The sequence below is a fragment of the Scyliorhinus canicula genome, chromosome 6 (assembly GCF_902713615.1).
Source record: "Scyliorhinus canicula chromosome 6, sScyCan1.1, whole genome shotgun sequence".
Classification (NCBI taxonomy): Eukaryota; Metazoa; Chordata; class Chondrichthyes; order Carcharhiniformes; family Scyliorhinidae; genus Scyliorhinus; species Scyliorhinus canicula.
In genome coordinates, this window is record NC_052151.1 from 108713027 (window position 1) to 108730902 (window position 17876).

Genomic DNA, 17876 nt, shown 5'->3' on the forward strand with positions numbered 1-17876 from the left:
GGCACTGTGTGGTAAAAGTTATTGGACTTTAATAAATTTTCAAATCTATAAGGAGATTGCTGTACAGATATGGAGAAAGTTGGCTTTGAAAGTAGATAATTCAGATTGTTTGGAACTATTTTAAAGTATTGGTATTGTGTGAAACAATTGTTTTTAAGTATAATTCTATTTTTTAAAATTTTACATTCAATAAACATTCCCTTTATTATAAAATCATCACAAGTACTCAGTGACATCATTTCTGGATTTCAGTACCTCTCCTTCTAGTGTACAAATGGCAAAAAGGAAACATGTTGGCAGTTGTTTTAAGTTGCCCTTCTGGCATTTGAGCAGCACAGCATTAAGTCATGCCATCTTAACAGAGAGTGGGGGTGGGGGGGGGGGGGGGTGGTTGTAGATGCTAGGAACCCTTCGAGGCAAGTCAGCCAGAGTTGGAAAAGTTCTGCAGAGTTCGGAGTTTGCGGGCTGATGCGGAGGCATTCGGGCTTGATGCGGAACTCCATCTTCAAAGTCGTAGTCAATTAAATTGATGTACCATCGATTGTACGTGAGGCGAGTGATTTACCAAAGTCTGGCTTTAATTGACTAGAACACAGCTCTGCGATCGTCTACAGTGGAAAGGAACGATCGTCAGGCGTTTGAGCATTTATACCTCGTTAATAGAGGCGTGGTTAACTCAGCCTCTCAGCCAATCGGTCGAGAGGCACATGACCGACCAGGGCCAATGGTAAGCCGACGTTCTGGCCCAATGGCAGACGAGTATGCAGATCATATCACCACATAAGTCATGCCATCTTAACAGAGAATAATATCTTGCAGTTTTATGATTATACAAAGTGAGGTAGAGATACCAGCTATGAGGAAGGGATAGTGAGGCTTTAATGGGTTATAAACAGGCTAAGTCATTGGATAACAAGATGACAGGTGGAGTGTAATGTGGGAAAGTACGAGGCTATTCAACCATCATAAGAATGGCAAAGTAGCCCCCAGGGCTGCAGGACAGGCTTCTATCAGAGGACGAGGAAAAGGAAAGGGTCTGGATTTCCTGTTGCCGGACACCGATATCGTAATCGGCGATTGGCGGAGAATGGGCTCTGACACACAAATCGGAGCTGGCGCCAGTTTGATGCCAGTCAGCCATGCTCTGCCTCTCTGAAATGGCATCATCGCGTCATGCGCACTGTTGCAATGTTGTTGGTGCGTCATCGGCAGGCCCTCCCGAGATGCTCTTCCCCTGCTAAGCTGAGGTCCCAATGGCACAGAACACATGTGAATGGGATCCCGGCGTGGCAGCTGCAGATTGTGTCCAGCGCTGCCACACTCGGCCAGGATCCTGGGGGTACTGGTGGGGAGTGGCTAGGGGTTGGCTAGAGGGTGGCCTGTGGGGTCGCGGATGGCGGGTCGGGTCCATGCACAGCTGGCACCATGCTGCAGGTTGTCAGCCATGTGCATGCGCGGCCAGGGACCCGGCCATTCTCCAGCCGTTTTCGGCGTGGGAGCCGGGAGTTTCACCTGGCGCCGCTGCTAGCCCCTCACCAGTCCCGGAATCGGTGAGGGTTCAGTGTTGATTTTTACGTTGTAGAACTCCTACAAATTCTCCGTTTGAGGTGGTATTTAGCTGCTGAAATGGAGAGTCCAGCCCAAGATCTCTAACATCTATGCGGAGCTGAGTAAAGAGGAAGCGCGATGGAGGAAACTTGGCAAAAGTGGGAGGAAGGACTTGGTGGGGGGGAAACGGCGGTGGTGAGGCGGGAGGGGATTTGGAATGCGACTCTGTGCAGGATTAATGCATCCTCATTGTGCGCGTGATTAAACCCAATTCAATTCAAGGTGGTGCATAGGGCACATACATATTTTTAAAATTGTACCAATTAAGGGACAATTTAGCGTGGCCAATCCACCTACCCTGCACATCATTAGGTTGTAGGGGTGAGACACAAGCAGAAACAGGGAGAATGTGCAAACTCGACATGGACAGTGACCCGGGGCCGGAATCGAACCTTAGTCCTCAGCGTCATGTGGCAACAGTGCTAACCAACATCCATCGTGCTGCACTGCATAGGGCATGACGACAGCTAGGATGAGTTGACTCATTCGTAGGGTAGAGGATGAATGCGGGCGGTCTGCGGGAACCCGGAGAACTCTGCCACATGTTCCGGGCCTATTTAAGGCTGGTCGAGTTCTGGAGGAGAGTTACCAAAGAACTGTCAAAGGTTTGGGAGTGGAGGTAACACCAAGCCAGTGAGTAGCAATTTTGCAGTGTCTGATGATTTCCGGTGCTCTGGTGGAGAAAGAAGCCGGAGGAGTATATTGCTATATTGTTGCTGGGATTAGGAGCTGCCAAGAGTAGGGACAGGGGTGAATGAATTCCTTCAATTAGAAAAGATCAAGGGTGGGATTCTCCATTGACCAACGCCAAAATTGGGAAACACAATTGTGTGGAGAATAGGTTCCAATGGCAAAATTGCAATTCTTGTTACCTCGACTGTGTCGTCAATGTATTCCGGAACGCACGTACAGGAAACACCATTTGCATATAATTAGCTGGTCTGCCCCGGTATTCCCTGAGCCTCCGCAACTCTCCCCCTCCGATGGGTCAAGTTCCCAATGGCATGGATCACTTGAGCTTTTAAAAATCGTGAAACCAGTGTCACGGCTGATGAGGGAGACAGAGAGGAAGTAGGACACTGAGAGCTGCGATGGCGGGCTGCCGGACTGGACGCTGGCTGGGCTGGCTGGGGTGGGGGAGGTAGGGCCCTGCCAGGGCCCTGTGGAGGAGGGGGGGAACGATGGGAGAACAGACTGAGTGGCCGGGGTGACACCCCTCAGGACTGGAGTGGTGCCCAGACAAGGACCGTCATTACCGCAGCCTGCAAGACAGCCACCTTCCTGTGCACCCACTGAGCACCTACCTTGGCCCCTGGTTCTGCAGAGTGACACCAGCTGTATGGGTACCCCCAACCCCCCCACACCCCACCCCCCAACCCCCACACCCAACCGGCACCAGCCTCTATGGAGGTGTGGGGCGGGGGGGGGGGGGGGGGGGAGAGGGGGGGGCGTCTTGGGGGCATGGAGCATACTCCTGGCAGGGGCAGTGCCTGCCAATGGTACCCCTGGCATCAGGGTCAGGCTCCAGGGCCAGAGGCCTCCACGGTGCCGGCAACCGACGGGGCCAGGGGTGCGGGGATGAGGGGTGGGGAATATGCAGGAGCAGAACCCGCAGTGCCAACCGGTGCAACCATGCAGTCCACTGGACCAGGTTTGGCAGGGGAGTACGCACCATGCTAATATGTCGGTCATTCACCTCTGTAGACAATAGATATTGGAATTCGGCCAGGAATGGTGGCCTTCCTGCTCGTCGCTGCAGCCCTGGCGACTGGCCTGCCCAGACCAGCCCAGCCCTCACATCAGCTGACAGAGTATTGTTACATGTTGTAACAGTGGTAACAGGTATTTAATGTGAAAAAATATTTACAGATACACGCCTTAGGTCCTATAACTAAACTGTGCCCTGCACCGGAGCCAAATTAACTGGTATCTAACTTTCAGGTATCACGGGCGCTAACATCTAGGTGGTTCCCAGACGGTATGGCAGGAGTGGATGTGGCCTGCTGTGATTCCCGCCCTGCGACCTGGGTCCCGTTGGCGGTGCCCGTTGGCATGGTGCACCTGTGCCGCCGCTGCCCACCTGATGCACCAGGGACAGGAGAGTGAGGGGGGGGGGGGGGGGGAGTCCGAGGTTCTGTGTTGTCACCACCTCCCCTGCGGAGTCACCGGCATGGGTCCCATCGCCTTCTCCTCCCTCGGGGTGCCCGTTGGTCCCTGGGCTACTCCAAGGGAATTGGGGTGCAAGCGTAGCCATCCCTTGAGGCTCCCCCACCCACCCACCTGGTGCTGCCAGTCCTGGAGGCATGCTCTGGTCTCGAGCAGGGTCTGCATGCTCATGACCATGGAACACAAGGAGTGGACCATCTCCGTCTGGCACTGCGCCACACCACCCATTGACTGCCACCATCTTCTGGATTTGTGTCATATCAGCCAGTGACTGCCACATCTACCTCTGGGACTGGGCCACCTCCCTCTGTATCTGCGCCACAGCCTGGGCAATGCCGCTGAAGTTCCCAGCCATGGCCTGCTGTGACTTGGCCATGCTCAGGAGCTTCATTGCAATGTCTAGGTGGCTCCGGCACATGGTTGCCTATAGGACGGCAACCCTGCCCTGGGCCTCGGCCAGTGCCTGAAAAGAATGCCCCAGGTCTTGGACATGCTGATCTATAGCCAAAACTGTCGCCCCTATTGCCCAACGGATGCTACCCATGCAATGTTGGCCTGAGTGGCACCCATTGTCAGCACCACCTCCTGCAAGTGTTGGATGCTCACCGACAACCCCTCATGTTGGCCCTGGCTCTGCAACTGCATCTCCACAATTGATGGGACTGTCCATTCAAGAACCCTGAAACCTGTCTGGAAAGCAGCTGGTCCCTGGGGTTGGCCCTCCAACCATTCACCATCCTACCTCCACCTGCTGTACCGGATCAGCTGTGTGATGAACACTAGGTAGTGTCCAACCAGTCTAATCACTAAAGTGTCTCTGGGATGGTGGAGGTTGCTGGGGACAGCTGTAATGAAAAGTCTGTGTCATCCTCCGACACGAGCTCCGGGGTCTCCTGTCTCAGGCAGAGGGTTGCCATCAGAGCTGCTCTAATTGCTGCTCGGCTCATGGGGGGCTCCGGCTGTGGCACTGCCTGGGGGCGAAGGATGCCAAATGCACCTGTCCAATCACCAGCAGGTCCTGCAATACACAATAATAATAATCGCTTATTGTCACAAGTCGGCTTCAATGAAGTTCCTGTGAAAAGCTCCTAGTCGCCACATTCCGGCGCTTGTTCGGGGAGGCCGGTACGGGAATTGAACCCACGCTGCTGGTCCTGTTCTGCATTACAAACCAGCTGTTTAACTCACTGTGCTAAACCAGCCCCATGGACAAGGTCCAGGATTCTCTGCCGGTGTGATTCTCCGTTATGCCGGCAACCGGGGGTTTCCCGATGGCATGGTGCTGCCCCACAATGTGAAACCCCGGGCACATTCTCCCCTAACTGGCGTACCGTGCCGAGGCGTGTCGTGAACTACTCCGGCTGGACTGGTGCCGGAGGGGTTGGCGCCTCACCAGCTGGCGCCGATGGGGTTCCGCTTGTTTTTCCCCAATCACAGGTCAGAGCGCCGTGGGCCGCCACCCCCCCCCCTCCACCCCCGGAGCCAGATCCCTCCTCGCCTCCCCGAGGACTCCGCAGGCCGCCCACAGAGCCAGGTTCCGCCGATACGGACCTGGTGTATTTCACACGGGTGGGACCCGCCGAAAACGGGTGGACACTCGGGGCAGTGGGGCGGGATTCACGCCGCCCCCCAGCGTTTCTCCGGCCTGGTGGGGGTCGGAGAATGCCGCCCCCCCCATTGACCGGATGGCATAACAGAGAATCCAGGTGGCCGGTTGGGGGAGTGATGTGGCACGGCGGAGAACCCAGGCCAATAGAAACATGGGGCGCGATTCTCTGCCCCCCACGACGGGTCGGAGAATAGCGGGAGGGCCTTCCCGACATTTTTCCCGACCTCCCGCTATTCTCCCCCTCCCACGCCCGCCCCCCGATGCGAATTGCTGCTCGCCGTTTTTTTACGGCAAGCAGCGATTCTCCTCTAGCCGATGGGCCGAGTTCCCAGGCCTTTACGGCCGTTTTCATGAACGGCAACACACCTGCTCTCACCGTTCATGAAAACGGCCGCAAAGTGCCATTCTGGGGAACCATGGCACCGATTAGCACGGCCGCACCATGGGTCTGAACCCCGCGCACTCTTTGTTCCTCCGCCGCCCCGCTGGGTCAGTCCGCGGGGCGGCTGAGGGGCATGACGGCCCGCGCATGCGCGGGTTTCACGCATATGCGTGATGATGTCAACCGCACATGCGCAGGTTGGAGCCGTCCAATCCACGCATGCGCGGCTGACGTCATCGTGCGCGTCAGCCGCCGTTAACTTTGGCGCGCGGGCTCAGCGAATTTCGCTAAGCCTGCGATGCCGAGGTTCACAGGGCCCCGCTGCTAGCCCCGACCAGGGAGCAGAATCGGGTCCCGGGAGGGGGCGCGGAGGCTGCCGTGAAACACGGACGGTTTCACGGCAGCCTTCACGACTCTCCGCATTTGCGGAGAATCGCGCCCATGGAGCAGGATTCTTCCCTAACCGGCGGGGCAGACCGTACCAGTGCTGAGGAGTGGCGTGAATCACTCTGTCATTGGGCCGCCCAGAAGGTGCGGACTCCTCGCACCTTCAGGGGCTAGGCCGATGCCGGCAGGGCTGGCGCCGCACTAGCCGGCACTGAAGGACGCCACGCCGCGCCGGCCGGCACCAAAGGGCCTCCGCTGGCCGGCGCGAGTTGGCGCATGCATGGGAGCGGCAGCATGTGCTCACGTCATCCCAGTGCATGCGCAGCGGGTTTCTTCTCCGCGCCGGCCATGGCGGTCCGTTACACCAGCCGGCGCGGAGGCAAAGAGTGTCCCCATGGCACAGGTTCGCCCGTGGATCGGTGGGCCCCAATCGCGGGCCAGTCTACCGTGGGGGCACCACCAGGGCTAGATCCCGCAAAGCCCCCACCCCCCCCCCCCCCCCCGAGGACTCCGCAGGCCGCCCACAGAGCCACGTACCGCCGGTACGGACCCGGTCTAATATACGCCGGTGGGACAGGCTGAAAACGGGCAACCGCTCGGCCCATCACGGGGGGTGGGGGGGGGGGCCACTGTCAACGGCCCCCGACCAGCACGACGCAATTCCCGCCCCGCCGAAAAACTGGAGCCAGAGAATCCGGTAGCCGGTGTCGGGACGGGATTCACGCTGCCCCCTGGCAATTTTTTGCGGCACCGTTGGCCTGTCCGGGCGATGTTTCCCAGGGCGCTGACCCTGGAATGTTGGCTGGAATGGTGTGTGGGAGTGGTGTGTATATGAGGTTGTAGCCGGTTAGCATCCTAAGTGTCAATCACGAAACCGGTGAATCCAACACCTTTTCTCATTAGAATCGATTAGTGGCGCCGGTGTTAGCCCCTTAATAGTAGCAGAATGGGTCTAGCTGTGGCGCCAGTTTTGTTGTTGTGAAAGTCCACAAATTCTGCGCGGAGTCAACACGTTGGGCGGGTTTCTCCGTCCCACCGCACCAGATTGCTGGTGCTTTGCGCCGTCGGGATTCTCTGTTTCGCCAGCTGGTCAATGGGGTTTCCCATTGTGGGGCAGCCCCACACCGTCGGGAAACCCCCGGGCTGCCGGCAAAACGAAGAATCCCAATGGCGGAGGATTCAGCCCTCAGTCTCAGAAACGGAGAACCATGGCCTAAATTCGCCATTAGGGGATGGACAAAGAGGTTTCCATGAGGTGGAAGCTGTTCATTGACTTCTTTTAAGCGCACTAAAATGTCAGCGAGGGGAGTGGGGTGCATTTCGTTTTATTTTATTTTTTCTTTTCTTTTTTAACTCAGTTTGTTCTGGTTGAATAAACTCAGTTTGCTCTCACTGGAAAGACGGAGGTTGAGGGGCGACCTGATAGAGGTGTACAGAATTATGAGGGGCATAGACAGAGTGGAAAGTCAGAGGCTTTTCCCCAGGGTAGAGGGGTCAATTACTAGGGGGCATAGGTTCAAGGTGCGAGGGGCAAGGTTTAGAGGAGATGTATGAGGCAAATTTTTTACACAGAGTATAGTGGGTGCCTGGAACTCGCTGCCGGAGGAGATGGTGGAAGCAGGGACGATAGTGACGTTTAAGGGGCATCTTAACAAATACACAAATATGATGGGAATAGAGCATTACGGGCCCCGGAAGTGCAGAAGATTTTAGTTTGGATGGGCAGCATGGTTGGCACAGGCTAGGAGGGCCGAAGGGCCTGTTCCTGTGCTTGTACTTTTCTTTGTTCTTTGTTCTTTTGTCAAAGGAGAAGGGAGCAGTTGAGGGTTATACTGGATAAAAAGGCGGAGGTAGGAAGGAATGTGTATGATGAGTGTTTAATATGTTATGATATCACTATTCGTTTGTTAGGGCCCTTTAGGTATTTCTGTTTTGTATATATTTTGAAATGCCTCTAATGTTAAAACATTTTTTGAGGGCGTTAAACTTGTAAATGTTGATGTCTAGCGAGACTTCGGTATGCTCGCACAAGGAACACAGAAAATCAGTTTGCAGGTACAGCAAGCAATTAGGTTGACAAATGATAGTTTGGCTTTTGTTTCAAGGGGGCTGGAGCAAATAAGTTTTAGCACTGTTGTGCAGGGCTTAGTGACACACACCTGGAATACTGGCTGTATCTTTTTGGGGCGGTGGGGGTCTCAACTGCTGGATAGAGAGCTGGTGAGAGACCCATACTACCAGTTTAGGGAAGGCCCACTGAAGCATAATTGATTATTGATGAGGACAAGAGGCCGACCAACCCATTCCCCAGTCCAAAAACAGATTATGACTCTCAGTTTATACAAGACTGTGCGGCATGGTACTGGTTAGTACCGCTGTCTCACAGCTCCAGGGACCCGGGTTCAATTCCGGAAGCGGGTGACTGCCGTATGGAGTTTGCACATTCTACCTTTGTCTGCGTGGGTTTCGTCCGGGTGCTCCGGTTTACTTCCACAGTCCAAAGATGTGCAGGTTAGGTGGATTGGCTCTGCTAAATTGCCTTAGTGTCCAAAAGGTTAGGTGGGGTTACTGGGTTACGGGGATAGGGTGGAGGAGTGGGCTTTTATATGGTGCTCTTTCTGAGTGCCGGTGCAGACTCGATGGGCTGAATGGCCTCCTTCTGCACTGTAAATTCTAGAATTCTATAATTCGACAAGCCAGTTAGGCAGAGGTGGCGGCAACAATAGATCTCCTCTGGAATCAAGATCCTGGGGTATACACTTCACCTGCAGTGAGCTGTGGTCCAAACAGAAGTTGGATCAGGAGTGACCCAGGCAATGCATAAGTCACGTGTGGGGTGGTCAGATCTGAAGGGGAAAGGGTCATGGGGAGAGCGGTGCAGGGGAGTCAGCAGCAAAGACAGTGAGGTGGTTCTCAGTTTTCATTCCCTTTCCTGATGTTACATCCCTCCATCAGGTAGTGATTGCCTTTAATCATGGGACTCACATTTCATTCCTTCCCCGGGTACTGGCAAATGGCTCCATAGTTGTAGCAGTGTTCAAACGCCATAGTGATAGGTCAGCCTGCTGGGTAAATACTAGTGGCAGTGCAATGATCTCCTTAAGTGGTTATTAATTGCAATGAGATTCAGAAGTGGTTGACCATGTGTTTCCCCACCAATAATTTAACTATGTAAAATGCAAAAATGCAGCGGAGATCAGGACCCCCTCTGTAAATGCCCTTCATGCAGGAATATTCACCATGGAGAGAGGATAAGGTTCAGAGAACCATTTGCAATTTTGCTGCCTGCAGTGAAAGAAAGACATTCTTACATTGCAGGTGAAAGGAATATACATTGTTACCTAATGTACCTTGTGTAGTCATTGTGGCTGTTGACACACTTGAGGGTATTGTTGACACAGTCGGAGTCATTGTTGAAGCAGTTGTGGATGTTGTTGGCACAGTTGGGGATGTTGATGGCACAGTTGGGGATGTTGATGACACAGTTGGGGATGTTGATGACACAGTTGGGGATGTTGATGTCTCAGTTAGGGATGTTGATGATACAGTTGGGGATGTTGATGATACAGTTGGGGATGTTGATGACACAGTTGGGATGTTGATGACACAGTTGGGGATGTTGATGTCTCAGTTGGGGATGTTGATGATACAGTTGGGGATGTTGATGATACAGTTGGGGATGTTGATGTCTCAGTTGGGGACGTTGATGATACAGTTGGGGATGTTGATGACACAGTTGGGGATGTTGATGACTCAGTTGGGGATGTTGATGCTGCAGTTGGGGATGTTGATGATACAGTTGGGGATGTTGATGTCTCAGTTGGGGATGGTGATGATACAGTTGGGGTTGTTGAAGACTCAGTTGGGGATGTTGAAGACTCAGTTGGGGATGTTGATGACTCAGTTGGGGATGTTGATGAGTCAGTTGGGAATGTTGATGATGCAGTTGGGGATGTTGATGATACAGTTGGTGATGTTGATGTCTCAGTTGGGGAAGTTGATGACTCAGTGGGCGATGTTGATGAAACAGATGGGGATGTTGAAGACTCAGTTGGGGATGTTGATGACTCAGTTGGGGATGTTGATGACTCAGTTGCGGATGTTGATGCCTCAGTTGGGGATGTTGATGTCTCAGTTGGGGATGTTGATGACTCAGTAGGGGATGTTGATGAAACAGTTGGGGATGTTGATGACACAGTTGGGGATGTTGATGACTCAGTTGGGGATGTTGATGCCTCAGTTGGTGATGTTGATGACACAGTTGGGAATGTTGATGACTCAGTTGGTGATGTTGATGACACGGTTGGGGATGTTGATGACACAGTTGGGGATGTTGATGATACAGTTGGGGATGTTGATGATGTAGTTGGGGATGTTGATGCCTCAGTTGGAGATGTCGATGACTCAGTTGGGGATGTTGATGATACAGTTGGGGATGTTGATGTCTCAGTTGGGAATGTTGATGTCTCAGTTGGGGATGTTGATGAATCAGTTGGGGATGTTAATGAATCAGTTAGGGATGTTGATGACTCAGTTGGGGATGTTGTTGACACAGTTGGTGATGTTGATGTCTCAGTTGGGGATGTTGGCGACTCAGTTGGGGTTGTTGATGATCCAGTTCGGGATGTTGATGACACAGTTGGGGATGTTGGTGACACAGTTGGGGATGTGGATGACTCAGTTCGGGATGTTGATGTCTCAGTTGGGGATGTTGATGAATCAGTTGGGGATGTTAATGATACAGTTGGGGATGTTGATGAATCAGTTGGGGATGTTGATGATACAGTTGGGGATGTTGATGTCTCAGTTGGGGATGTTGATGATGCAGTTGGGGATTTTGAAGACTCAGTTAGGGATGTTGATGACTCAGTTGGGGATGTTGATGCCTCAGTTGGGGATGTTGATGATGCAGTTGGGGATGTTGATGATACAGTAGGGGATGTTGATGACACCGTTGGGGGTGTTGATGATACAGTTGGGGATGTTGATAATACAGTTGGTGATGTTGATGTCTCAGTTGGGGATGTTGATGATACAGTTGGGGATGTTGATGACTCCATTGGGGATGTTGATGACACATTTGGGGATGTTGATGACACAGTTGGGGATGTTGATGATACAGTTGGAGATGTTGATGTCTCAGTTGGGGATGTTGATGATAAAGTTGGGTATGTTGATGACTCAGTTGGGGATGTTGAAGACTCAGTTGGGGATGTTGATGATTCAGTTGGGGATGTTGATGACTCAGTTAGGGATGTTGATGAATCAGTTGGGGATGTTGATGAATCAGTTAGGGATGTTGATGACTCAGTTGGGGATGTTGATGACACAGTTGGGGATGTTGATGTCTCAGTTGGGGATGTTGACGACTCAGTTGGGGATGTTGATGATCCCGTTGGGGATGTTGATGTCTCAGTTGGGGATGTTGAAGACACAGTAGGGGATGTTGATGAAACAGATGGGGATGTTGAAGACTCAGTTGGGGATGTTGATGACTCAGGTGGGGATGTTGATGATACAGTTGGGGATGTTGATGTCTCAGTTGGGGATGTTGATGACTCAGTAGGGGATGTTGATGAAACAGTTGTGGATGTTGATGACACAGTTGGGGATGTTGATGACTCACTTGGGGATGTTGATGCCTCAGTTGGTGATGTTGATGACACAGTCGGGGATGTTGATGACTCAGTTGGTGATGTTGATGACACGGTTGGGGATGTTGATGACACAGTTGGGGATGTTGATGATACAGTTGGGGATGTTGAAGACACAGTTGGGGATGTTGATGTTACAGTTGGGGATGTTGATGTGTCAGTTGGGGATGATGATGATACAGTTGGCGATGTTGATGTCTCAGTTGGGGATGTTGATGATACAGTTGGGGATGTTGAAGGCTCAGTTGGGGATGTTGATGACTCAGTTGGGGATGTTGATGACTCAGTTGTGGATGTTGATAATGCAGTTGGGGATGTTGATGATACAGTTGGGGATGTTGATGTCTCAGTTGGGGATGTTGATGACTCAGTTGCAGATGATGATGATACAGTTGGGGATGTTGAAGACGCAGTTGGGGATGTTGATGACTCAGTTGGGGATGTTGATGACTCAGTTGCGGATGTTGATGATAAAGTAGGGGATGTTGATGACTCATTTGGGGATGTTGATGACACATTTGGGGATGTTGATGATGCAGTTGGGGATGTTGATGACACAGTTGGGGATGTTGATGATGCATTTGGGGATGTTGATGATGCAGTTGGGGATGTTGATGACACAGTTGGGGATGTTGATGATACAGTTGGGAATGTTGATGACACAGTTGGGGATGTTGATAATACAGTTGGGGATGTTGATGATACAGTTGGAGATGTTGATGATACAGTTGGGGATGTTGATGCCTCAGTTGGGGATGTTGATGACACAGTTGGGGATGTTGATGATACAGTTGGGGATGTTGATGATACAGTTGGGGATGTTGATGCCTCAGTTGGGGATGTTGATGATACAGTTGGGGATGTTGAAGACACAGTTGGGGATGTTGAAGGCTCAGTTGGGGATGTTGATGATACAGATGGGGATGTTGAAATCTCATTTGGGGATGTTGATGACACAGTTGGGGATGTTGATGATACAGTTGGGGATGTTGATGATAGAGTTGGGGATGTTGATGCCTCAGTTGGGGATGTTGATGATACAGTTGGGGATATTGAAGGCACAGTTGGGGATGTTGATGACTCAGTTGGGGATGTTGATGACACAGTTGGGGATTTTGATGACACAGTTGGGGCTGTTGATGATATAGTTGGGGGTGTTGATGTCTCAGTTGGGGATGTTGATGATACAGTTGGGGATGTTGATGACTCAGTTGGGGATGTTGAAGACTCAGTTGGGGATGTTGAAGACACAGTTGGGGATGTTGATGTTGCAGTTGGGGATGTTGATGATGCTGTTGGGGATGTTGATGACGCAGTTGTGGATGTTGATGACACAGTTGGGGATGTTGATGTCTCAGTTGGTGATGTTGATGATGCAGTTGGGGATGTTGAGGACTCAGTTGGGGATGTTGATAATACAGTTGGGAATGATGATGATACAGTTGGGGATGTTGATGATAGAGTTGGGGATGTTGATGTCTCAGTTGGTGATGTTGATGATACAGTTGGGGATGTTGAGGACTCAGTTGGGGATGTTGATGATACAGTTGGGGATGTTGATGACTCAGTTGGGGATGTTGATAATACAGTTGGGGATGTTGATGACACAGTTGGGGATGTTGATGTCTCAGTTGGGGATGTTGATGATGCAGTTGGGGATGTTGATGATACAGTTGGGGATGTTGATGATGCAGTTGGGGATGTTGAAGACTCAGTTGGGGATGTTGATGACACAGTTGGGGATGTTGATGATACAGTTGGGGAAGTTGATGAAACAGATGGGGATGTTGAAGACTCAGTTGGGGATGTTGATGACTCAGGTGGGGATGTTGATGATACAGTTGGGGATGTTGATGTCTCAGTTGGGGATGTTGATGACTCAGTAGGGGATGTTGATGAAACAGTTGTGGATGTTGATGACACAGTTGGGGATGTTGATGACTCACTTGGGGATGTTGATGCCTCAGTTGGTGATGTTGATGACACAGTCGGGGATGTTGATGACTCAGTTGGTGATGTTGATGACACGGTTGGGGATGTTGATGACACAGTTGGGGATGTTGATGATACAGTTGGGGATGTTGAAGACACAGTTGGGGATGTTGATGTTACAGTTGGGGATGTTGATGTGTCAGTTGGGGATGTTGATGATACAGTTGGCGATGTTGATGTCTCAGTTGGGGATGTTGATGATACAGTTGGGGATGTTGAAGGCTCAGTTGGGGATGTTGATGACTCAGTTGGGGATGTTGATGACTCAGTTGGGGATGTTGATAATGCAGTTGGGGATGTTGATGATACAGTTGGGGATGTTGATGTCTCAGTTGGGGATGTTGATGACTCAGTTGCAGATGATGATGATACAGTTGGGGATGTTGAAGACGCAGTTGGGGATGTTGATGACTCAGTTGGGGATGTTGATGACTCAGTTGCGGATGTTGATGATAAAGTAGGGGATGTTGATGACTCATTTGGGGATGTTGATGACACATTTGGGGATGTTGATGATGCAGTTGGGGATGTTGATGACACAGTTGGGGATGTTGATGATGCATTTGGGGATGTTGTTGATGCAGTTGGGGATGTTGATGACACAGTTGGGGATGTTGATGATACAGTTGGGAATGTTGATGACACAGTTGGGGATGTTGATAATACAGTTGGGGATGTTGATGATACAGTTGGAGATGTTGATGATACAGTTGGGGATGTTGATGCCTCAGTTGGGGATGTTGATGACACAGTTGGGGATGTTGATGATACAGTTGGGGATGTTGATGATACAGTTGGGGATGTTGATGCCTCAGTTGGGGATGTTGATGATACAGTTGGGGATGTTGAAGACACAGTTGGGGATGTTGAAGGCTCAGTTGGGGATGTTGATGATACAGATGGGGATGTTGAAATCTCATTTGGGGATGTTGAAGACACAGTTGGGGATGTTGATGATACAGTTGGGGATGTTGATGATAGAGTTGGGGATGTTGATGCCTCAGTTGGGGATGTTGATGATACAGTTGGGGATATTGAAGGCACAGTTGGGGATGTTGATGACTCAGTTGGGGATGTTGATGACACAGTTGGGGATTTTGATGACACAGTTGGGGCTGTTGATGATATAGTTGGGGGTGTTGATGTCTCAGTTGGGGATGTTGATGATACAGTTGGGGATGTTGATGACTCAGTTGGGGATGTTGAAGACTCAGTTGGGGATGTTGAAGACACAGTTGGGGATGTTGATGTTGCAGTTGGGGATGTTGATGATGCTGTTGGGGATGTTGATGACGCAGTTGTGGATGTTGATGACACAGTTGGGGATGTTGATGTCTCAGTTGGTGATGTTGATGATGCAGTTGGGGATGTTGAGGACTCAGTTGGGGATGTTGATAATACAGTTGGGAATGATGATGATACAGTTGGGGATGTTGATGATAGAGTTGGGGATGTTGATGTCTCAGTTGGTGATGTTGATGATACAGTTGGGGATGTTGAGGACTCAGTTGGGGATGTTGATGATACAGTTGGGGATGTTGATGACTCAGTTGGGGATGTTGATAATACAGTTGGGGATGTTGATGACACAGTTGAGGATGTTGATGTCTCAGTTGGGGATGTTGATGATGCAGTTGGGGATGTTGATGATACAGTTGGGGATGTTGATGATGCAGTTGGGGATGTTGAAGACTCAGTTGGGGATGTTGATGACACAGTTGGGGATGTTGATGATACAGTTGGGGAAGTTGATGATACAGTTGGGGATGTTGATGATGCAGTTGGGGATGTTGAAGACTCAGTTGGGGATGTTGATGACACAGTTGGGGATGTTGATGATACAGTTGGGGAAGTTGATGTTACAGTTGGGGATGTTGATGTCTCCGTTTGGGATGTTGATAATACAGTTGGGGATGTTGCAGGCTGAGTTAGGGATGTTGATGACTCAGTTGGGGATGTTGATGACTCAGTTGGGGATGTTGATGATGCAGTTGGGGATGTTGATGATACAGTTGGGGATGTTGATGTCACAGTTGGGATTGTTGATGACTCAGTTGGGGATGTTGATGACTCAGTTGGGGATGTTGATGATGCAGTTGGGGATGTTGATGATACAGTTGGTGATGTTGATGTCTCAGTTGGGATTGTTGATGACTCAGTTGCGGATGTTGATGATACAGTTGGGGATGTTGAAGGCTCAGTTGGGGCTGATGATGACTCAGTTGGGGATGTTGATGATACAGTAGGGGCTGTTGATGACTCAGTTGGGGATGTTGATGACACTGTTGGGGATGTTGATGATGCAGTGGTGGATGTTGATGACACAGTTGGGGATGTTGATGACACAGTTGGGGATGTTGATGAGACAGTTGGGGATGTTGATGATACAGTTGGGGATGTTGATGACACTGTTGGGGATGTTGATGACACAGTTGGGGATGTTGATGAGACAGTTGGGGATGTTGATGAGACAGTTGGGGATGTTGATGATGCAGTTGTGGATGTTGATAACACAGTTGGGGATGTTGATGACACAGTTGTGGATGTTGATGAGACAGTTGGGGATGTTGATGATACAGCTGGGGATGTTGATGACACAGTTGGGGATGTTGATAATACAGTTGGGGATGTTGATGACACAGTTGGGGATGTTGATGTCTCAGTTGGGGATGTTGATGATGCAGTTGGGGATGTTGATGATACAGTTGGGGATGTTGATGATGCAGTTGGGGATGTTGAAGACTCAGTTGGGGATGTTGATGACACAGTTGGGGATGTTGATGATACAGTTGGGGAAGTTGATGTAACATTTGCGGATGTTGATGTCTCCGTTGGGGATGTTGATGATACAGTTGGGGATGTTGCAGGCTCAGTTAGGGATGTTGATGACTCAGTTGGGGATGTTGATGACTCAGTTGGGGATGTTGATAATGCAGTTGGGGATGTTGATGATACAGTTGGGGATGTTGATGTCTCAGTTGGGATTGTTGATGACTCAGTTGGGGATGTTGATGACTTAGTTGGGGATGTTGATGATGCAGTTGGGGATGTTGATGATACAGTTGGTGATGTTGATGTCTCAGTTGGGATTGTTGATGACTCAGTTGCGGATGTTGATGATACAGTTGGGGATGTTGAAGGCTCAGTTGGGGATGATGATGACTCAGTTGGAGATGTTGATGATACAGTAGGGGATGTTGATGACTCAGTTGGGGATGTTGATGACACTGTTGGGGATGTTGATGATGCAGTGGTGGATGTTGATGACACAGTTGGGGATGTTGATGACACAGTTGGGGATGTTGATGAGACAGTTGGGGATGTTGATGATACAGTTGGGGATGTTGATGACACTGTTGGGGATGTTGATGACACAGTTGGGGATGTTGATGAGACAGTTGGGGATGTTGATGAGACAGTTGGGGATGTTGATGATGCAGTTGTGGATGTTGATGACACAGTTGGGGATGTTGATGACACAGTTGGGGATGTTGATGAGACAGTTGGGGATGTTGATGATACAGTTGGGGATGATGATGTTTCAGTTGGGGATGTTGATGATACATTTGGGGATGTTGATGACTCAGTTGGGGATGTTGAAGTCTCAGTTGGGGACGTTGAAGACTCAGTTGGGGATGTTGATAACTCAGTTGGGGATGTTGATGATGCAGTTGGGGATGTTGATGATACAGTTGGGGATGTTGATGTCTCAGTTGGGATTGTTGATGACTCAGTTGGGGATGTTGATGACTCTGTTGGGGATGTTGATGATGCAGTTGGGGATGTTGATGATACAGTTGGTGATGTTGATGTCTCAGTTGGGATTGTTGATGACTCAGTTGCGGATGTTGATGATACAGTTGGGGATGTTGAAGGCTCAGTTGGGGATGATGATGACTCAGTTGGGGATGTTGATGATACAGTAGGGGATGTTGATGACTCAGTTGGGGATGTTGATGACACTGTTGGGGATGTTGATGATGCAGTGGTGGATGTTGATGACACAGTTGGGGATGTTGATGACACAGTTGGGGATGTTGATGAGACAGTTGTGGATGTTGATGATACAGTTGGGGAT

At 50.5% G+C, this 17876-nt stretch overlaps 1 protein-coding gene across 1 annotated transcript in view; it reads right to left on the bottom strand.

The window, feature by feature from the left end:
• Positions 1-17876, bottom strand: part of LOC119967932 (adhesion G-protein coupled receptor F1-like) — a gene marked incomplete at its 5' end in the record, with an annotated part of 102243 nt that overhangs the window by 80279 nt on the left and 4088 nt on the right. Inside the window, one exon of the mRNA XM_038801028.1 lies at positions 9503-9611. Within this exon, the coding sequence (XP_038656956.1) occupies positions 9503-9611 (109 nt within the window). The remainder of the gene's footprint in view (positions 1-9502; positions 9612-17876) is intronic.